The sequence below is a fragment of the Leucoraja erinacea genome, chromosome 13 (assembly GCF_028641065.1).
Source record: "Leucoraja erinacea ecotype New England chromosome 13, Leri_hhj_1, whole genome shotgun sequence".
Classification (NCBI taxonomy): Eukaryota; Metazoa; Chordata; class Chondrichthyes; order Rajiformes; family Rajidae; genus Leucoraja; species Leucoraja erinaceus.
Window position 1 is genome coordinate 13,177,428 of NC_073389.1, and position 23,507 is coordinate 13,200,934.

The following is a 23,507-nucleotide window of genomic DNA, read 5'->3' on the forward strand; positions in this document are numbered from 1 at the left end:
AGTAAAATCTATGGCCCAATTTTTGTCAGTAGTCACCTAACATTTCTCCATGTAACTGACTGGAGTGTCTGGTTTACTAGATGTCCCAAAGCCTTGGTTAGTTGTTTTACCAATATGTTCTGAGTGTTCAATGGTTCAATGGTCCTTTATTGTCACGTGTACCATTTAAGGATCTGTGAAATTTGATTTATCATACAGTCACACCAGAAAAAAGCAACAAGACACACAACTACATAAAAGTTAACATAAACATCCACCACAGCGGCTCCCCCACATTCCTCACTGTGATGGAAGGCAATAAAGTCCAATCTTATTTCCTCCTTATTCTCCTGCGGACGGGGCAGCCAAACCATCTGCAGTCGGGGCGATCGAAGCTCCTGCAGCCGTCGATCGAAATCCCCGCGTCAGGGCGATCAAAGCTCCCATGATCGGGGCGGTCGAAGCTCCTGCGATTGGAGCTCCCGAAGTTGGTCCTTAACCAAGGGACCACGAGTTCCACGATGTTAAGTCCGCAGGCTCCTGGTGTTGGAGCTCTCTAGGTCGATCTCTGACAAAGGGACCGCCAGCTCCACAATGTTAAATCTGCAGGCTCCCGCGGTTGGAACTCCAAACGTCGATCCCCAGCAAGAGGCCGCCAGCTCCTCAATGTTAGGCCATAGTGCAGACGGAGATACGGTACGGAAAAATATTTCATCTCCTCCAAGGAAAGAGATTAAAAAAAATTTCCCCCACCCACACATAATACAAAGCTAAAGATACAACAAAACATACGTTTAACAAGATACTAAAAATAACAAAGAAAGTAAAGGACAAGACAAACTGTTGGCGAGGCTACAATTGCACGGCGCCACCCCATACCCCACACCCCTGTATGGAAGCGTATTATGGAAGTAATTCCTCAATTCTTACCATGAGGAATCTAGGTATTGCCCCAGGCTTGGGCACACTCCAGTGATTACAATGGAGGATACAGCAGCAAAGGATTACATCAAATTTAAATGTTTTTTAATTGTTTTGGTGTTTTAATATGTTTCTTCGTTAATTTCACACACATAGAAAACTGTGGTAAACTTTTCATTTGGTATCTCTGACATCCTTCCACTCTCCTGATTAATTTGAATTTTTTTAAACTGTTTTAGTGAACTGTTTAAAATTCCTCATCATGGTACTTTCCAGCCACTCTTTGTATTTTTTTGTATTCTGTAGTTTTTATGTTCAATTTTCATTTTCACTTCTATTATTTACTTTAGCTTGATTAACGATTCTGGAGAATGGTTGAATAGCCTAGGATTTTTCTTGAAGCTTAAGAGGCTGATAGGTGATCTTACAGAGGTATATAAAACCAGGAGTGGGATGGATAAAGTGAATAGCAGCAGATTTCCCCAGGGTAAGGGAGTCTAAAATTAGAGGGCCTAGGTTTAAGATGAGAGGACATGCATTTAAAATGGACTTGAAAGTTGACATTTAACACAGAAATCTGGTAGTCCGCTGGAGGTACCAGAGGAAGTTGTAGAGGAATGTATGATTACAACATTTGATAGACACTTAGAAAGCTCCGTAAATATAATTTTTTTAGAGATATACCACAAGCGCAGGCATGTAGGATGAGCTCATTTAACTAACTTATTTAGCATAGATAGGTTGGTCTGATCGGCCTGTTTCTGTGCTGTGTAGATCTATGACTCTAAATGGCAGGGAGTTACTTAATCCATTGTAGATTATCATTGACAATTCCCATGCTACCAGCCAAACTGCGAGGGGGGGAGGGGAGGGGCGGGAGTGACAGGAAGTTGTAGCAGGAGACCCATGGAGTCAATAAAGGTAGGAAGCACCAGCTCATGATTACGTTGGAATTAGGAGAGGGGAGCAAAAACAAAGAATTATAGAATTGTTTTGACATAATAGAGTAGATTCAACCATTTCGGGGTTCTAGTAGAGCAATCCTGTTTGCCCCAATCTCCTGCTCTTCTCCCAGAATCATGCAAATTATTCTCTCTCAAGTAAAAGTGCGATTTATTATTCAATTGCAACTGGAAAGAAAGTCAAATTTTCATGAGAATGAGTGTGGTATTTGGGAGGGGGTAGGGGTTATTGGAAGTGGAGGGGAACAAGATGGCAGCTTCAGCACTAATCTTGAACTGCAGACACCTCCCACATTGACAGATCACCAGGAATCTACTAGCGTGCAACTCCCCCCTCCCCCACTGTTAAGTTAAAGTTGTGACATAGATGATACCATTATTATTCAAACATTTTAAATGAAAACAAATGAACAAATAAAGAAGCGTTTAAAATAGAAAAGGTGAATTCAAATTGTCAAATGCATCTCCTGTTGTAGATTACTTTAGCTGAGCAAGTATTGGATTTTTTTAATAGCATTTTTCATAATTGCGAATTCCTAATCCTTTGTAGGAAAACATACATATTTGGATTCTACAACCAGCACAGAAATAAATGACCTGTTACAGCATTTTTTTGGCATTTGATTTTTTGATTGCACTTCTGACACAGAAGAAATAGTGGAAGAGTTCCACAAGACTTGGGCATCATCATGAGCCACCAAGGCTTTGGTAATCATTAAACCAGTTAATATGATTAAGTAGTCTTTTATTGACTGTAAGATTTCAATAGGTTTCACAACCCTTGCATTAACCATCTATCTGCACTCATGAAGTGCGGTTCTCCAGCTACATGCCAATCTAGAATTCTAAGCGGAGGCTCTGACTTGCAAGACTAATATGAATGGACTTTCAGACCTGACTCAGGACTTGCTCCTGTTGAAGACAACTCTCCTTGGCATCTGAATATAGTATCTTTGGGTCTTTAATGTTGAGCTGATTTCTTGTTTAATATTTCATCTGGAAGTTGGAGTCCTGACAATACACTGCTTTGAAGCTTCAGTATAAATTTGATCTTACTACTCTGATGTGGGACTTGACAATAGAAATGTTTCATTTTGTGAAATTGTTATACTGTATATGTTGCATTATTTAAGGCCATATCCATAAAGTGGTTCTCATGCCTCAGGATTGTCAGTACCTTCTCAACTTCTAATAATAAGTTATACTCAAAACATTAACATTCATTTTAATAATGTACACTTCCAGAAATACCCTTTTAAATTGGTTGTTATTTCCCCCCACCAGCTTTTATCAATAGTCAATCAATAGTCTATTTAATTGTCATTTGGACCCCTGGAGGTCCAAATGAAATGCCGTTTCTGCAGCCATACATTACACACAAATAGACCCCAGACACAACATAATTACATTTTACATAAACATCCATCACATAGCTGTGATGGAAGGCCAAAAAAACTTATCTCTCCACTGCACTCTCCCCCCCCCCCCCGATGTCAGAGTCAAAGTCAAAGCCCCCGGCTGGCGATGGCGATTGTCCCGCGGCCATTAAAGCCACACCGGGTGGTGCGAGGTCGCACACCGGGTCTTGGTGTTGGAGCCCCCGGTGTGCGCTCGCAGAGTCCCGCGGCCATTCCAAGCCGCGCGGGGCAGTGGTGTTAGGCCCCGCTCCAGGAGCTCTTCGACCCCGCAACTCGGGCGGGAGAAGTCGCCGTTGCAGGAGCCCCGAAAAGCGGTCTCCCTCCAGGGATCCGCGGGCTCCCGGTGCCGCCGTCCGCAGACCCGCAGTAGCAGCCTTCGCATCAGCAGCAGCAGCAGCAGCAGCAGCAGCGGCAGCAGCAGCAGCAGCGCTCCTCCACCGCTCCACCCGCCCCGGTCTCGGCCAGCTCCGCGACGGCGACGGTGAGTCGTAGCACCAGAGTCCCCGGCTTCTTCCTGTTGGAGGCCGCTCCTCGTTGCGGCCCCAACGACAACTGAGACCCGACGAGAAAAGGTCGGGTCTCCAGTGCAGGGAGAGATTTAAAAGTTTCCCCCCCTCCTCCCACCCCACCCCCGCCCCCCCACACACACACCCCAACATAAAATAACAAAAACTACATAAAAACACAGACAAAAAATAATAAAAACGCGGACAGGCTGCAGAGGCCGCTGCTGACCAGAGTCGCGCCGCCTACTCACTGATACATTCTGATTTATTTTACAGGTCGGTGAATTTGCGTACTGTCTTGAAGGAACTGGTAGTATACCATTACCCGCCACAGGACTACAAGTGCTTAGTTCACGTGCAATACAGAACCATTGCTTTGCTTCAGGTACTGTAGATATTGATTTCTTGTTGCATCTGTTCAGTTGAAACAGAGAAAACAATTTCTGTCTAATTATGATGTGAAACCAAGGAAATTCACGTGGGCTGTGAAACCAAACTGACAATGCAGTGGAAAAGATAATTGGCAAACTGTGAAACAGGCAGTTGATTTATTATTGCTCTGCTATCCAAAATTAATTTTGGACCCCATGCTGTCATCTTTATCACATAAAACATGATAAATATAACTTTAGGGATTTCTACCATGTGCATAATAGCCAAATATCATATTTTAGTTTGTAATATAGTGTGTTTGCCATTATGAATTTTACATTTATACGTGTGGGAACAAGTTGCATATTAATATAAAAAATAATTTGCAAAATATTTTTAATACAATTATCCAGAAAAAATGCTTTGCTTAATTTGTTTCAGAGAGAAAATGCAGTTATGTCTTAAAGCAGCTCATGAGATAATTATTGTTGAGCTTACTGGCCTGAAAAGATCTACGTGCATGAAATATTAAATTATCTTGCCCTGCGAGCAGCCATTGAAATGTGCAGTTATCTATATTTACTTCGTCCTTGGCAATGAGTAGAATTTATGTCTTTATACTACAGTACAAGTTAATAAATAAAAACTCTTTAGCTTTTCACTTGTTAAACTCCAATAATCTTGCAGTAAATAAGCGAATGAAATCGAAAGACTTTGCTACATATTAAGGAATTTCTTTTTAGTTATTGCTTTGGTAATTTTCACCACAAATAGATTCATAAAGTTGTTCAGCACAGAAGCAGGCCCTTCTGCCCAACCCATCTATGCTGTATAAGATGCTCGTCTTTGCTAATTCACTTTTCTGGACTTGGCCCATATCTCTCTAAATATTATAATTTTAACCTCTACATTAAGATGAACAATTAACAGTTAACATTTTTGTCACAAGTTAACACATTGATGTTACTTTACATTTATTCTATTCTAAGAGGTAAATTGTGATGATGTTAAAGGGCGTCATTCTTCTTAATTTCTTGGTCAGTGCCTAACTTTATTAACCCCACTTGCAACATAAAAATAAAATAATACTCCATTGTCTGTTATCTGGTCATTCATTTACCTGAGTGGGAAAGATCTATCAAGATTATTAAATGAATAAAAATTATTCTAATTCAAAATTAATATTGTACTACAGTATCACTAACTGACTACTAACAATGCAAAGTGATAAATGCATACACAAGAGTAGGCATACATTAAAGAAGGGTCCCAACCGCAAATGTCCATGTCTGTTTCCCTCCACAGATGCTACCTGACCTGCTGAGTTCCTCTTGCAGTTTGTTTATTGTATTTAATCCACTGTCACTTTTTTCGCACTGTATTCCACTTTATAAATTCCATTGTTTGTTCTGTTACCTGAAGCTCTAAATATGGGGTAGAAGATTGGAACCTTCACGTGGTCCGCCCTGTTTCGCCGAATGCAATCAACCCGGCATGCACAATCAAATGAGATCAAATAGAACAAGTTGTCCTACAACTTTAGGCTGTGCATGCCATACGCAAGAAGAAGAAGAACCTCTAAATATGCGTTTTGAGAAAGCTGTTGAAACTATTTTTGCTGTGTAAATCAAAGTCATTACCACAACAAAATGTCCACAGGAAGCTCTTCTGAGAAACTTGGCTAGTTCAAGTTCCTGAACAACATTATTAATGCAATTTTTGTTGTAAACTTCCACTGACGTTGAGAAGATATGTTTCTAATAAAATGGGATTTGTGCTCATGATGAGCAGGTGGGTAGCTATTCAAATCATCGAGAGGGAGAGATTTGTTGTGCTAGTTAACTCTTTTGTAATATATATGTTTTAAATCCTATTGTTATGCTATTCATTATTAACTTTTATTTCCCCACAATTTGTTTTGTTGCAGATGATAGGAATGCATCACAAGTCATTATGTACTACAAATGCAATATTGCCTGTTCCTTTGATCAAGTATTGAAAATCCCATTGATAAATGAAGCCAGAGAAAAAGCTCTGGCAATTGTAGGACAGCGGTGGATGTCAGAAATAGAATACAAACGCAGAAAGGTTGCTGGGACATTGGAAAGCAGTAGTGTCCGAGCTTCAGTTGCAACGATTGTGTTGCACGACTCTGAGGTATGGACGTTGATCATGCAATCTTTTGCCTGTTACGCTCTCACTTGTGAGATTTCAACAGCACACTGGTGAAGAGGCAGAATCAAAGGAATGCGTATATTTTCAAGATAGTTTGGAAGGGAGTGAAATGCCATTTAGGATGTTTGAATCAATTAGTCAGGAATCTGAGGATGGGGGTTGGGGGGAAGAAATCTAAGGGGCTTGGGACTAGTCACAAGTGTCTCCCGATGTCCACGGTTCTCTGCTCTTCACCAGGGTTGGTCTCCTACCTCACGTGGTGCCAATGATGTCTTCACTCCCTTGGCAGGAGCCCTTTTGTCCTTTGGATCTGCAGTTCTCTCTGCCCTCACTGGCTGCTGTGCAGCTTCTGCAATGCTGGCCAACAGGTGGCGTTATCGCTGGCAACAAAATGGAGATAACATTGGTCGCCAGGTGGAGAAATCATTGCCCTGGCTTACTGGTGGGTGGCTAGGTATGCCCTTACTGTGGCCTTCCAGAAACTTCTCTTAGCCTGACCAATTGGGTGGCAAGGTGAGAGGGCCACTATGTGTCACCTCAAAGGATAATAGGTTTAGGCAAGGCACCAAAAGCAACCCTCTAAATATGGTACATGAAAGCTACCAAAGCTCCATTCACTCAATCTCTCCATTGTCTACCTTTCCCTGGACTGATACTTATGTGGAATATTCAGCCACTGACCAATGGTCCTGTATCTGGTCAGTAGAACCTATTCTTCCATACACTCATCAATCTACAAGTTCAGGCTATTTGTCTGACCCAGCTAGTTCTGAAGGAGATAAACCCCTCCACTTGTCCAATATCAGTTTGCCCAACTATCCATAAGTCCCAGCTTCCCTGTTTGCGAGCTGCGGAGAACTTTGAAATTAGGACAAGGCCAGTATAGATGAATGATATGGTGCGTCATTCTGGATATAGGTGAGGAACAATAACAATTTTGTATAAATTCAGCAAGAGTTGAAGGTGACAAGAGGGCTGATGTGCATTTGCAGAACCAATCCTGGAATCTATGATAGTTTCAGCAGCAGCAGGTATGCTGTGAAAATAAGAGACAGATTAGATAGCAAAATTGAAACAAGCCTTTGTGATGGAAAGGGTATAACATCTGAAGATCAGTGGTAACAACCTAATAACAATAATTTAATCTTTTCATTGTTCAAATGGAGGACATTTTGACTGCAAATTAGACTAGCAGTTTGATAGTGTCGAGGTAAAGGTTACATAAAGATATATAATGGTGAGGATGAAGTACTTAAATGAGTTCTTATGTCAGTTCAGCATTGGTGGCCGTGTTAGCAATTGCAGGATAGGAGACAATGGGTAGTTCCTCTGCCAAAGCAATTTTCCTCCTTTTCAAATTAGCCATTTTCATACTGCTTAAAAAAAAAGGTTATTTAGATCAGAATGGGACATAGATGAATTGGGCAAATTGGAACAAATTGAACAGATATGTTGGATTAAATTCAGGTGCTCTGCAGAGTGGTCATCTGATCTGCATTATTGTAAAAAGTGCAAGTGAATTGCTGCACCACTTGCTAACGCTGTTTGGGCTCCCAATGACAAGGGAATGTGTAAAAGAAAAGGTTTTTTGGGAGCGGCACAATGGCTCTGCAATTTGAGCGGCATCCTCCCCTCCAAGACCGCCCCCCAAGAATCCAACTCTGCCCCCAAGTCGGAATCAGTCTTCTTGATGAGTTTGTCGGTGTCCTTGGCCTTTGCCCTGCTGCCCCAGCAGACAACAGCGAAGAAGATGACACTGGCTACAACCGATTGGTAGAACATCTGCAGCATCCTACTTGACCCAAAAAGCCAAGGATTACTGGCCTTAATGACTACAGACTTGTCGCACTGACCTCTGTAATCATGAAAAGCCTTGAAAGACTTGTGCTGGCCCACCTGAAAAGTATCACAAACCCCCAGCTGGACCACCTGCAGTTTGCATACTGGGCCAATAGATCAGTGGATGACGCAGTCAACCTCGGCCTGCACTTCATCCTTGAGCACCTAACTTATGCAAGGATTTTGTTTGTGGATTTTAGCTCTGCATTCAACACCATTGTGCCAGAGCTACTACACTCCAAACTCTCCCAGTTGACTGTGCTTAAACCCCGCTGTCAATGGATCACCAGCTTCCTGACAGACAGGAAGCAGCATGTGAGGCTGGGAAAGTACATCTTGGACCCGCTGACCCTCAGCATAGGAGCACCGCACTGTATACTGTATATCATGTTGTTATCCTTGTATGTATACATACTTGGCAAATAAAATTTATTCAATTCAATTTAGACTTTGAAGTAGCGGAGCCTTCTCAAAAAGCACAACTGGCTCTGTCCCTTCTTGTACAGGGCCTCAGCATTCCTGGACTAGTCCAGTTTACTGCACAGGTACACGCCAAAGTATTTGTACACCCTGGTAAATTGCACATCCACAGCATTGATGGAGACAGGAGACAGGTGTGTTCCTCTTCACCTAAAGTCCACCACTAACTCCTTAGTCTTGTTGGTGTTTAGCTGCCGGTGATTCTGCCCACACCACTCAACAAAGTAAATGACTACACCTTTGTATTCAGCTTCCCTCCCCTCACTGATGCAGCCCACATTTGCAGAGTCATCTGAAAACTTCTGCAGGTGGCAGGAGTAGGAGTCATAGCTGAAGTAGATGTGAAGTATTACAGTGCCAGAGACCCGGGTTCAATCCTGAATACAGGTGCTTTCTGTATGAAGTTTATGCCTCAACCCTGTGACAGCGTGGGTTTTCTCCGGGTGCTCCTGGTTCCTCCCACACTCCAAACACATGCAGGTTTATAGGTTTATAGGTTAATTGGCTTTAGTAAAAATTGTAAAGTGTCCATAGTGTTCGGGTACAGGGTGATCGCTGGTCGGTGAGCCGAAGGGCCTGTTTCCATACTGTATTTCTAAAGTCTAAAATCTATGGTCTAAAGTGTTGCACCACTGAGCAGATGTAGGTTTTATCTTTTTCTACACAAGAAGAAATATCACAATAGATAAATAGTAAATGTTTCATTTTTCACAAGTGAATTTTTGAATAGTTCATGTAGAAATTAACAAAAATAATTTGTTAAACAGCTAAAAATATCTCACGCCCCTGGAAAATATTGCAAAAATCCAAGATGTGTTGACTACACCATAGAGCTGTCTGCGCCTAAGCACTTTGAATGTCCAGATACAGTATCTGTTCCTATAATCAGAGTACACAGGGGAAATTTCAAGTCGCATTTGAAGCCTGGAGGTCTGAACTTCAGTGAAATAGGTAAAGTATACATTATTTTATCTTTTGGCATTCACACCTATTACAGGAATTATTAACCAAATTTGCCTGTTGGATTTTGATGTGAGTAGGCACTGATTGTATGAACAATTTACTTCTCAAATTTTAATCTGTAATTAAAGTCGATTAATACTTTTTTGTGACTTGCTGAATTGTTACTAAAAAAATGGATTTTCTTAGTTATATTTCACTGCAACATTACTGGGGAAAGTGATATACAGTGCTTGTAATATAAGGGTGATATGTTGAGAAGACCTTTGGCAAGTCACCATGCATGCATCAGGCTATAGGAAAATATTAAGAGTATGGAATAATGAGATCATTAATTTATATTGAATACTCATTCCCTCTGTAAATTACGATACGATAAAACTTTATTAAGTAAATTAAATAAATTATGCAAATTATCTGATCAAGGGAATGCTGCTATTTCTAAAGCAGACAGTACTGTTTCTCAGGTTACACAAAAAAGCTGGAGAAACTCAGCGGGTGCAGCAGCATCTATGGAGCGAAGGAAATAGGCAACGTTTCGGGCCGAAACCCTTCTTCAGACTGATCGGGGGCGGGGGTGGGCGGGGGGGACAAGAAAGGGAAAAGGAGGAGGAGCCCGAAGGCTGGGGGATGGGAGGAGACAGCAGGGGGGCTGAGGAAGGGGAGGAGACAGCAAGGACTAACAAAATTGGGAGAATTCGATGTTCATGCCCCCGGGATGCAGACTCCCCAAACGGAATATGAGGTGCTGTTCCTCACCCAGTACTGTTTCTCACCCTGAAGCATTTCTTCATAAGGACAAAATATTCTCCAATATTGGCAGTTTGGAATCAACTGGAGGATTCTCTGGCATTTCTGAGCATTTCCATTGAGACAGAAATTTCAGGAATTTGTGATGGAAATAAAAAAAACATTTATCCTAAGCTATGGGTTCCTGCCTCAAAAGCTGTCTCCAGTTTTCTTTATTCAATTAGTGAAACTATTTTCAAATTATAAAGTAATGTTCATTGAATTGAGTGAAAAATAAATTCATTAATGATAAACACTTTTTTGAGTTTGACATCTTCAGCAAAGCTGGCATTAATTGTCCACACCCAAATGCTCTCAGGAAAATGTAATTGCCCACCTCCTAAAAGTGCAGCAGCCCTTCTAGCGTACTCCTGGAATACTCATTGGTGTATTTCAGATATTAAACCACCCGTTCCAAAGGAATAGCAATATACAGTGGAAAGTATTCAGACCCCTTCACTTTTTCCTCATTTTGTTACGTTACAGCCTTATTTTAAAATGGATTCATTTAAAATTCATTTTTGTATCAGCAATCTACACACAATACCCCAGAATGAAGAAGCGAAAACAGATGTTTAGAAATTTTTGCAAAGTAATTAAAAATAAATTACTGAAATATTACATTTACATAAGTATTCAGACCCTTTGCTATGGCACTCAAATTTGAGCTTAGGTTCATCCTGTTTCCATTTATTATCCTTGAGAGCCAGTCCCAAAGAGCACAGTGGCCTCCATCATTCTTAAATGGAAGACCCTTGGAGCCACCAGGACTCTTCATAGAGCTGGCCGCCCGGCCAAACTGAGCAATCAGGGGAGAAGGGCCTTGGTCAGGGAGGTGACCAAGAACCCGATGGTCTCTCTGACAGAGCTGCAGAGTTCCTCTGCGGAGATGGGAGAACCTTCCAGAAGGACAACTATATCTGCAGCACTCCACCAATCTGGACTTTATGGTAGAGTGGCCAGACGGAAGCTACTCCTCAGTAAAAGGCAGATTGCAGTCCACTTGAAGTTTGCCAAAAGGCATGAGAAACAAGATTCTCTGGTCTGATGAAACTAAGATTGAACTCTTTGGCATGAATGTCAAGTGTCACGTCTGGAGGAAACCAGGCACCGCTCATCACCTGGCCTATACCATGCCCACGGTGAAGCATGGTGGTGGCAGCATCATGCTGTGGGGAAGTTTTTCGGCGGTAGGAACTGGGAGAGAAGTTAAGATCAAGGGAAAGAAGAACGGAGCAAAGTACAGGGTGATCCTTGATGAAAACCTGCTCTAGAGCATTCTGGATCTCAGACTGGGGTGGAGGTTCACCTTCCAACAGGACAACCACCCTAAGCACACAGCCAAGACAATGCAGGAGTTTGTGAATGTCCTTGAGTGGCCCAGCCAGAACCCGGACTTGAACCCGATCGAACATCTCTGGAGGGCCCTGAAAATAGCTGTGCATCGACACTCCCCATCCAACCTGACAGAGCTTGATAGGATCCGGAGCGAAGAATGGGAGAAATTACCCAAATACAGGTGTGCCAAGCTTGAAGCGTCATACCCAAGAAGACTTGAGGCTGTAATCGCTACCAAAGGTGCCTCAACCAAGTACTGAGTAAAGGGTCAGAATAGTTATGTAAATGTGATATTTCAGTTATTTCTTTTTAATTACTTTGCAAAAATTTCTAAACACCTGTTTTTGCTTTTTTATTATGGGAGATTGTGTGTAGATCGATGATTAAAAAAATGAATTGAATCCATTTTAGAATAAGGCTGCAACGTACCAAAATGTGGAAAAAGTGAAGGTTCTGAATGTTTTCTGAATGCACTGTATTTGCTAGTCAGGATGCTATGTGACCAAGTGAAGAGCTATCAAGTGGAGAAGATCCTATGCACCTGCTGTCCATGTCTTTGGTGGTAGACCAGTTACGATTTGGAGCTGCCGTCAAAATGGGCAGGGCTTATGTATGCAGTGCAATTTGTAAACGGTAAACGATAATCTGATGGTAAAGGAGATTATTATTTAGGGTGACGGTAGACACAAAATGCTGGAGTAACTCAGCAGGACAGGCAGCATCTCTGGAGAGAAGGAATGCGTAACGTTTTGGGCCAAGACCTTTCTTCAGGGTGACAAATGGAGTATCAATCAAATGGGTAACTTTGGCTGGATGGTGTTGAATGTTTTGAGTACTGTTGTGGAACTTGAGGAACATGCAGACAGGTTCCATTTCATTTGATGAGGAGCTGCGAATGGAATTGAACTTTATGCAATCGTCAATGAAGGTCCCTACTTCTGACTTTATGATGAAGAAAGATCATTGATGCTATGAAAATGATCATGCCCAGGATACTTCTCTGGCCATTCTGCAGCAATATCCTTGGATTGGGATAATTGACTTACAATAGTCATAACCACCTCCTTTTGTGCGAAATATAAGTCCAAGCATTGGAGTGTTTTCTGCATGACGTACAATTTTGCCAGGGATCACTGACTTGGTCAAATAACACTCTATTGTTAAGGTCAGCTACTCTTACCTCATCAAAGAATTTGGCTTTTTATTACACGTTTGGACCAACTCTGTGAAGAACTGAACAAAATCTACACAAGGCATCAAAAAGCAGTTTATTGGTGAGTGAAGGGCCTGTCCCAGTTGGGAGTCATTGACGCGTAATTTACGCAACATAATCTATGCGTCACGACGCGCGCATTACGCACGCATAGCGCGTGGTGAGGCGTGGTGGCGTAGGCAGTGATGCACAGTCGTGCGCGGCGCCCCAGGATTTTGGGATTCACTAAATCGTTATGCGCCACCTGCGTGACGCACAAATGACGCCCAAGTGGGACAGGCCCTTGAGTGTCGACAAAACCTCGTGTGACAGCTGATAATTGTGGGACAATTAAGTATTATTTAGGCAGATTGGTCGGCCAATTTTCCATGTTATTAAAAAGCTTGGTTAAAGGGGCAGCTTAAGAGGTTCTGAAACTCAAGATTTCAATTCTATATCCAGGATAATGTCCACTTAATTGGCTCAATCTGGCTTCTCCAGTGATAGAGATTTCAGGAGGAAACAGATGAAACAGCATTTGTGGCTGAAACTGGTTGCAAATGCTTCGCAGTCTCATCTGTGTTACTCATTTTGTGTCCTTTCACAGTCGAGGATTGTGATGCTCGGAGCTGCCTCTTCCTATTCACTATTCATGATAGTTTATGATGAGATACCATAGGACAGCAGAGCTTTGATTATTAGTTAGGAGCTGCTTAGTTCTGCTTATTGTGTGCTTTTTTAAATTGTTGTTTAGCATAGATGTAATCCAGCAGCACCAGGATGGCATCTAATCTTTATGCTTTAAATACTGTTAATTTATCCTTCAAAGGCATAAAAGTTAGATAAATATTCTTTCCATTTTTAAGGGATATTTTCTTGCTTGGGGACTAGAAATGTTATTAGAGATTTTAATTAGAGATATTAGAGATAAAGCAATATACCTTGAAACTTATACCATCACTCACTCAGACCAGTCGATTTAATCAATTTTCTGTGATTCCTTAATAAATTAAAAACATCTTGATAAACTGTATTGAAACTTTCAATTGAGTGAATACTCATACGCTTTTAGGACAGAAAATTCAAAATTTCCAAAGCTGCAAAACTCTGAATTTAATCTTAATTCTGAATTTTAATAATTCTTGAACCTGCGCCCTCTCACTCCCCCACCTGGCTATCTGCCCATCATCTCTCACCACTGCGTTCACCTCTCACCTACTGGCCCCTGTCCAATCCATCCCCCTCTCCGCCTTATACAGGCTATCTTCCCTCTCCATTCTCAGTGCTGAAGCAAGGTCTCGACCTGAAACATCATCAATTCCCTCCCTGTAAACGTGTTGCTTGACTCGCTGAGTTCCTTGAACGGTTTGTTTTTTGCTCCTTTTTGCACTTTTCCACAGTGCAGCTACTACACCACCTACCCTTTTAACTCCTTCCTTCCAACTAACCAGAAACCTCAAGTATTGTAGCTGAGATGTTGTCTGGACTGGTAGCTTTTTACTATTTCCACTTTCTTGATGTCAAGTGGAGAGAATTAAAGTGACTGAAGTCTGACTTCTGGGACTTGCATGGTGTTTGTAGAATTCTAACTTTCTGAGCACTTGTCAATAGCCATGTGGAAGTGACCAAAATATGAAATGTGGACATGACCAAATTAATTCAAATAATTTCTCAAAGAGATTCAATTGGCAGTCAACATTGAGTTTTCCCTACAAAAATCTTTCCTTACAGTCCTAATTGAAGAAAACAAGTTGAACGGAGGTTTAATGTAAAATTCTAAATTATAGATAATTTAAATAAAGTGTGGTTGTTCCCTGTATTGAATGACTAACAGAAGGACTTGGATTGCATTCTCTGGAATGCCCAAGGTTGCAGGGAGACCTGATAGGTAAAATTATGGGAGGCATAGCTTGGGTAGAACTTTTCTCCCAGTCAAAACTCTTTTCCCAGGTTGAGTAGAGGACATAGATTCAAGGTGAGATGGGCAACTTTAAAAGAAGCTGTGCAGGGCAGGTCGTTAAAAAAGAGGGTGATGAGTGCCAGGGGTCAGTGGTAGAGGCAGATACGATAGTGGCATCTAAGAGACTTTTGTGTACATGCATGGATATGCAGGGAGTGGAGGAATTTGGAATGTCTGCAGGTAAATAAGAGCTGGTCATGGCATCTTGTTTGACACAGACATTGTGGGCCGAAGAGCCTCTTCCTGTACTGAATTGTTCTATTTTTCATATTCCATGCTCTATTTCAATTTTGCAGCTAAAGAGGGCTGCTTTTCTCTAACATAAAAACATGTAGCTAAAGATGGCTGCAAACTGATGGTCAAGCCCTATGCAGTTTCATTCCCAGCTTGTTTTGAGAACCTGGACACATTTCACCTGATTCTGCAGCTTTGTGCAGCATGAATCTTAATGTTTCAAGGTCAGATTATTGTCAAATGTACCAATTAAGGACTTTCTCAGGATAACAGGATAACAATAGTTAAATACAGCAAAAGGACATTCTAGCCTAGTTCAGTTCATTCTGAGGTGCATTTTGCAGGTAGGTCTCAACTTCACGCTCGAAGGCTACCTATTTTTGCCAACACTGAAGTAAAGTTTTGTTTGTCTATAGTTTGTAGTTCAATGACATCTTGGTCAGGAAGAACGTTTCTAGGTTTCCAGTACATGTAATCTTCTTGAATCTTTCCATGTCCTACTTATCATATTGTTAATGGCACCTTTGGACGAAGCTCCATGCAGTTTGCCATGCTGATCTTTTTCGCACTAGTAAAGCAGTCTTTATCATGCTCTGTGACTGGAGCTGCAGTTGGAGCACGCAGCATATTTCAACGTATACTGTATATCTTTACATCAATTTCTGTGCATTTCAAGGTGTTGTAAATCTATGCATTTCTCTGTCCTAAAGATCTGTGTATTCTCAGTTAGCCAATACACAGTACTGAAATTGATTTTTTTTTTTGGATATTAAAGCAATCAATGGGATCATTTATAATATGGGGAGCATCAATCATAAACTTGAACTAGATTATCTTAAAGGTCTGTGTAAATATCCAAAGTACACAATCTGAAGTTCAAGATCATCTTTAATCAGTATCCATATTATAACGGTACAGCAGGTCGTTAGTTGTTAGTACATCGTGACCGCTTCAAAGACTGACTAATGTAGGAAGTGGGTGTTAGTATGAATCAGACAGTAGGATGGGGTTAGTGATGCTATTCTACTGTGATTGGCTTTCATGCATAAACCAATCTATAGTCTGGATGGTACACAAAAAAGCTGGAGAAACTGAGCGGGTGCAGCAGCATCTATGGAGCGAAGGAAATAGGCAACATTTCGGGCCGAAACCCTTCTTCAGACTATAGTCTGGATGATCTACTTCTGCTGTTATTATCTCTATTCCTATGTGGGCACTATTTAATAAAAATATTTATGTTGAGTGAGTGACTGTGGTCTCATTTTAAGATTCATTCCATGTTCTGGAACTGAAGGAAGGAGTCAGCATCAAATCCCTGCATAATTTTAAAAAATGTTGATTAGATGACCCATAGCTTTATAAACTCAAGGAAGTATGAGCTAAATTTAAGCAATTTGTAAAACTAAGATTGCATTAAATATGCAAATTAAACTGCTCTTCAGTGACAGACACTTAGTCATTACCGTGGCTAAGTTTAATCATAAAATATATTCACTACTTCAAGCTCATTCCCTGACTAAAAATCGTGGCAACATTCCATTTGATTAAGTGAATCAGCAAGGTCATATACTTCCTACATTTTGAAGGAACTGCAGTCTGAAATAAGACACAAAATGCTGGAGAAATTCAGCGGGACAGGCAGCATCTCTGGAGAGAAGAAATGGGTGACGTTCCTTCTCTCCAGAGATGCTGCCTGTCCTAATGAGTTACTCCAGCATTTTGTGTCTACTTTTGATTTAAACCAGCATCTGCATTTCTTTCCTACACATGTAGTCTGAAATAATATCCCTTTAACTCAGAGAAACCTTTAGGAAAATGTATTCATAATCATGTTGAAATTAAAAATAAATTTAGGTCAATCAAATTAAATAAGCTCTTAATACTTTAGATAAAAGAAAAGTAAAGAACAAACAATTATTGACTAGAAAGAATAATAAGGTAGAGCAGATGATCTTGCCATTATGGCAGGTTTCAGTGCCACTTTTGAGGTAGTATTGATGAGTTTTGTTATTATTTATTTTATGCTTTTCTCTAACATAAAAAAATTTGAAACTTAATGGCTTTGATTTCAGGTTCATTATTTGGGATTTCATCTGAACAGGATGACCTAAAATGTTCAAGAAATAAATTAAAATTGAATTCACCAACAACAATTTGTCCCAAACCTTATTATGTAGGTGAAGCAACTTCTGTTTTACCATTTCAGCCTACATTCCATTTGTACTTTACAAAATAATATACTGCAGCTAAATCCTCGGGTTTCTACCTTACTTTGCCAAATTAATAGTTAGGATATATTAAAATGATATCCCACTTTTATTATATCCATCTGGCTGGCTGGTGCGTGGAGACCTGTAGCAACAACAAGCATGACACGTACTGGACTTTGTCATGTCCTCTGGGTGGGTTTAAAGGACCAAATGAACTCTCACCTTCTCCCAATATCAGTCCATAAACTGTTGGGACAACCATAGAACTTCGATCAAAATTCAAGAACCCTGTGGAATAGTTGATTTTAGTTTCAGCTTAGTATTCATCGAACATAATAAAAAGATTCAGGCGTACATGAAAAATGCTTTAATATTTTGTCAATACAATATACGGGCATATAAATTTGATTGCAACAACTGGCATTTTAACAGGGACTGTTTCGCTTCCCTCTTGTTGACGGACATGCAGATAAGTGCGGGGTGTTGCATTTTGGAAAATCAAACCAAGGCAGGACCTTCACGGTAAATGGAAAAGCTCTGGTGAGCATTGTAGAGCAGAAGCCTCTGGGAGTGCAGCTGCACAGTTCCTTGAAAGTGGCACTACAGGAAGATAAGGTGGTAAAGAAGGCTTTCAATATATTGGCCTTCATCAGTGTATTGAGTATGGCCTACCCAACCTCTCTCTAACACTCAGGCCCTCTTGGCAATATCCTCATAAATCTTCTCTGCACTCTTTCCATCTCAGCAGCATCTTTCCTATAGCAGGGTGATCAACCCCAAATACAATACTCCAACTGTGCCGTACTCACTAACACCTTGTACAGCTGTAACATAACATCCCAACTTCTATACTCAATACCCTGACTGATGAAGGTCAATGTGCCGAAAGCCTTCTTGACCACCTTATCCACTTTTACATTTGGAAGTGGTCTTTGTGTCTTACTTTTTGATAATTTTGATTTATCATTGCATGGTTCAGCTTGAATTACATTTTGTGATAATTTTACTTAAAAATGGGTGACACTGGAGCAGTCAGTGGAGCTGCTGCCTCCTATGAGGACTTGTATAGGACCACAGGACCAGAGACTTGTGTTCAGTCCTGACTTTAGATTCTGCCTGTGTGAAGTTAGCATTTTCTCCCCGTGATTGTGTAGCTTCCCTCTGGGTGATTTGATTTTCTCCACATCCCAAAGCTTTGTGAATTGGTAGTTGATTTGGCCTCTGTAAATTACTGCTGGTGTGGAGGAAGTTGATGGGAATATGGGTAGAACAAAAAGTGGGATAACTCTGGTGTAGTATAAATGGATAGTTTGTGTGGACAGGATGTGACGAAGGTCCTACTTGTAAGCTGCATCTCCCTATGACTAAGATTGCAATGAGAACCTGTTTATCCCAATGAGAGTTTACATAAACAAACAAGTTTTAATACATGAATATCAACAGGTCATTTTTCAGAATGGCATATATGGCATTTTATAATAAAATATTGCTTGATATTTGCTTGCCACGTTCATGACTTTAAATTGCATTTAAAATATGATTGTGTAATTTCCAATTAAATATGTCCTGAAATGAAATTTTGTAAATTACAACTGACAGTTGAGATGAGATCCTATACAAGTCCTGTGTTTAAGGACAGTCACTTTCAATGATGTAAGTCAACACTGCATAATTATTATTACAAAATTATAAATCGATGTATTATTTTCCCATGTACTCATAAACACCTTTGACTACAGAACAAAGTAATTCACTATTCTTTTAGCATGTTTTATAGAAATATAAATGTGTATTTCTCTTCTACCAATGTAATCGGTAGTCAGGATGGGATAGGATTGTGTTGGTAATTCAGAACCTATTGATAGACAGTCAATTCAATATTTTTTTATATTTAAGAAATATAGCTAACTTTTAAAAGGTACAATTTAACTTCAAAAAGGGCAGGATATCTTTCAGCAATGGACAAAGTGCTGGATAAACTCAGCGGGTCTGACAGTCTCTGGAGAACTTGCCAAGGTGACGTTTCGGGTTGGAAACATGCTTCAGACTGATTGCAATAAGAGGGAGAAAGTTGGAAAATAGGTGCGGGATGGGACAAAGCCTGGCAAGTGATAATACTTTTATATGAACTTTTTCAGAATTTCTTCTCAGAACTGACCAATAGACAACCATATTGCTGAGTTTAAATCTTCATCCAGGTGTCAGGGATTTGTCTATTATCGCTCCCACTTGTGAAAGACAGCCCAAAGAGCTAAATTATGTTGTTCTTATGAAGGGGTACAGGAAGTCTCCCATAATCTCACTGTTCTGCAGAATAAGAGCCCCGCTAATCTTTCTGACCTAAGAGAAAGCCCCCGATATTTGATACCTTTGTTTCTGTACGAGATATCAATGAATAATATACTAGCAGTATTCTAGTCATCTAATATCTAAAAGTTATCAATGGAAGTTTCCAAATGAAGGACATTAGAATATTTTTTTTAAACTACAGCTGCTGGAATAAATAAATAAATAAATACATAAATGCTGGGTATACTCAGCATATCAGGCTACACCTGTGGGAAGAGAGAGCTAACATTTCAGATTGAAGATCCTTTGTCAGATTTTAATTTATTATATTATATTTGTAAAGAGTTTACAGCAACAACTCCTGGCTTTAGCATATTGCATTGATGGAAATTCCTGTGAAAGAAAATTGTATTAGTTTTGAGAATAACAGTGGCTGATATCACAATTAGAAGATGTGTACAACAGTGCCCTGTAAACAGTGGGTGAAGTATTGCTAACTGTCAACTAATGAACACCAGATTGCATTTATATTCTTATATCCTTTGGCACTTAATATGTAGCTCAATCATTGCCAGTGTGGAGCAGGTTATCCCGACCTATTTGCAGTTGTTTGCAGGTGTAGTGCCACATTTCCTTGCATTGTTTGGACATGTCCTCCTCTGCAGTGGTAGAGTATTGCCTGCATCCTTTCTTCTGAGAGTTTCATGCAATTTGATGCATTGAATTTCACAGTAAATACAATTCATGTTCATCCATGTCCTATTTTTGTAACATTTCCAGCAATTGTTTATTTATTAATTAATGCTTCAATCACTATCTCAAGTAAATTATTCTGCAATATAAGAGAGTTCTGCATGAAACAATTTTTCTTGTTCTTTGTCCTGAATCTCCTATACTTAAATTTATAGTCTATGACTCCCCACCTCGACCTCTCCATCATCACAAATAGTCTGTTTCTATCCTATTACCTTTCATGGTTTGAAATATCTATTGAATTTTACTTTTATCTTTTCTGTCATGGCAAGAACAGTCCTACAAGCAATACTCAATATGATACATGTATCTGCTCAGCAAATAGTTGGAAGAGACTCAATGTTCACTGATTTTCAGATTGAATTAATTCCATAAACACCACTTCATGTTCACTTAGATTGTATGAGCATGGCTATTGATTTCACTTTTGGAGTCTTTTATTTCAAAAATATTGAAAACAACAATTGATGGTTAGGGCGGAATGTGTACCTTCATTGCTGATGTTAACATACAGATGTGAGTGCACTGACAGATAACACACGTTGACTAATGCACACAACCCATGCCTCCAAGTCAGCTTCCCTCCATGCGCCTTGCCCAGACCTCATCAATCTCAATTGCTATAATTGCTGAATTTCCTGCCTCTCACTCAGACTCATGAACATGTTAAAGTCCATGCAGTAAAGCCTGATCTCCAGTCATCACCCTTTTCTATTGCCTTGCCCTGTCTATTCTATGTGGTAGTTGCTTTGTAATGGTCACCTGCATAAAAATAAGTTACATGGAGGTATCTTGCACTCCCCATGATGTTTATGACTTAGAATGTCAGGACTCTCATGGACAGCCCCAACAGCACCAGAACTGTCACGCTGTTCAATGTTCTGACATTGGCATAATTGAGTAGGAATTGGCCAGGTTAATGAAAAAGGCAGTAGTACAGCAGACAAGGGTCCGCATGGTAGGCTGCTCTGGAAGGTAAGATCGCATGGGATCCAAGAATAGATAGCTGAATGGATAGCAAATTGACTCCATGGAAGGAAGCAGAGGGTGATGGTGGAAGGTTGTTTCTCGGACTGGAGGCCTGTGACTAGTGGTATGCATCAGGGTTTGGTGCTGGGCCAGTTACTGTTTGTCATCTTTATCAATGATTTGAATGAGAACATACAGGGCAGGATTAGCAAGTTTGCTGATGATACAAAAGTGGGTGGTTTTGCAGATAGTGAAAATGGTTGTGAAAGATTGCAGCAGGATCTGGATCGATTGGCCAGGTGGGCTGAGGAATTGATGATGTAATTTAAACAGAGAAGTATGAGGTGTTGCAATTTGGGATGTATAATAAGGGCAGGTGAATTGTAGGCCTCTGGGGAGCAGAGGGATCTAGCAGGTGCACAGTTCCTTGAAGGTCAAGTCGCAGGTAGATAAGGTAGTCAAAAAGGCTTTTGGCACAATGGCCTTCATCAGTCAGAGTATTGAGTATAGAAGCTGGGAAGTCATGTTGCAGTTGTATAAGACATTGGTTAGACTGCATTTAGAATATTATGTTCCGTTCTGGGCATCATGTTATAGGAAAGATATTGCCAAGCTTGAAAGGGTTCAGAAAAGATTTGCAAGAGGATGAGGGGTGATCTTATAAAGGTGTATAAAATCATGAGAGGAATAGATCGGGTAGATGCACAGGGTCTCGTGCCCAGAGAAGGGGAATCGAGGACCGGTGGACATGGGTTCAAGGTGAAGGGGATAAGATTTAATAGGAATCCGAAGGGTAACTTTTTCGCACAAAGGATGGTAGGTGTATGGAACAAGCTGCCAGATGAGGTATTTGAGGCTGGGACTATCCCAATGTTTAAGAAACAATTAGACAGGTACACTAATAGGACAGGTTTGGAGGGATTTGGACCAAGCGCAGGCAGGGGGGACTAGTGTAGTTGGGACATGTTGGCCAGTGTGGGCAAGTTGGGTCTGTTTCTACACTGGATAATTCTATGGCTCTATGAGTTCATCATGATTTATAAGGAGAAATAGGAATAGGAACAGTGTCTTATTGAGGTGGTATTGCCATGAAGAACAAACTAATCTGACATCTCATTGATATCTTTGTGTGGTGAGTGAATGCCTCATGACCTCACATGTAACCGCCATATTGGTGTTATCAGCACACGTGCCTTATCTCTGGAACCTTCGGGTGAGGCCAATGATGATTTGCATTCAGACCTTGAGAAAACCCTGGAGTGTATCCCAGAAAGAGACAAAATAATTCTACTTTGGGTCTTCAAGTCAAGGGCTGGGAAGGATGCAAATCTCTTGAAAAGGTATGATTGGCAAAGAAGGAGAAGGAAAAGCTAACTCAGTAAGAATCCTCCTCCTAGACTGTACTGAAAACATTAGAGAGTAATTTCTGTACCTTGACAGCCCTGAAATCCATCACAATTATCACCTGTGAAGAGTTTCTAGGCTTCTTCACTAGAAAGCACCAGGATCGGTTTGATGAGAAAGATCAGTATGTGCAGGAGCTAATTAACCATAAGCCAAGGTATACTTGAATCAGTTTTGAAGCTCCACCATTCCACAAGGGGAAATAAACAGGTCTACAGACATTTGACAACTGAGGTCAGATTAATCATTCATAAGCAAAAGAACAGATGCTGGGTCGAAAGAACACAGGATATCGAGCGATGAGCTGATAATTACACTGCATGAATGCTTTAATGCTGTCAATAACCACCTGAGCCAACAGCCAAATGCTCATTCATTGAGAGACAAGCATAAAGCAGAGCTTATCAAAGGCAAAGAGCCAATCACTCCCTGCTGGATGGAGCATAGAAACATAGGCGCAGGAGTAGGCCATTCGGCCTTTTGAGCCAGCACCGCCATTCAATATCACGGCTGATCATCCAAAATCAGTACCCCGTTCCTGCTTTTTCCCCATATCTCTTGATTCCTGTAGCCCTGAGCTAAATTTAACTCTCTCTTGTCCCAGTGTACTCTCGATTTTCCCACCATCTCTCCACCTGCCGTCACCTTCCACCCCCCACTCATTCAGTAATTCAGAATGAAGGAGATTTGGAAGCCTTGGGCAAACTGCTTTCTTTATTTTTATTTTTTTGAGCATGAGAAATTCTATGTCCCACCA

The 23,507-nt window shown here is 40.7% G+C and overlaps 1 protein-coding gene across 1 annotated transcript in view; it reads left to right on the plus strand.

Moving 5' to 3' along the window:
• Positions 1–23,507, plus strand: part of LOC129703105 (cilia- and flagella-associated protein 47-like) — a 422,488-nt gene that overhangs the window by 198,887 nt on the left and 200,094 nt on the right. Inside the window, exons 43-45 of the mRNA XM_055645303.1 lie at positions 4,063–4,171; positions 6,086–6,315; positions 9,420–9,603. Coding sequence (XP_055501278.1) covers positions 4,063–4,171; positions 6,086–6,315; positions 9,420–9,603 — 523 coding nt within the window. The remainder of the gene's footprint in view (positions 1–4,062; positions 4,172–6,085; positions 6,316–9,419; positions 9,604–23,507) is intronic.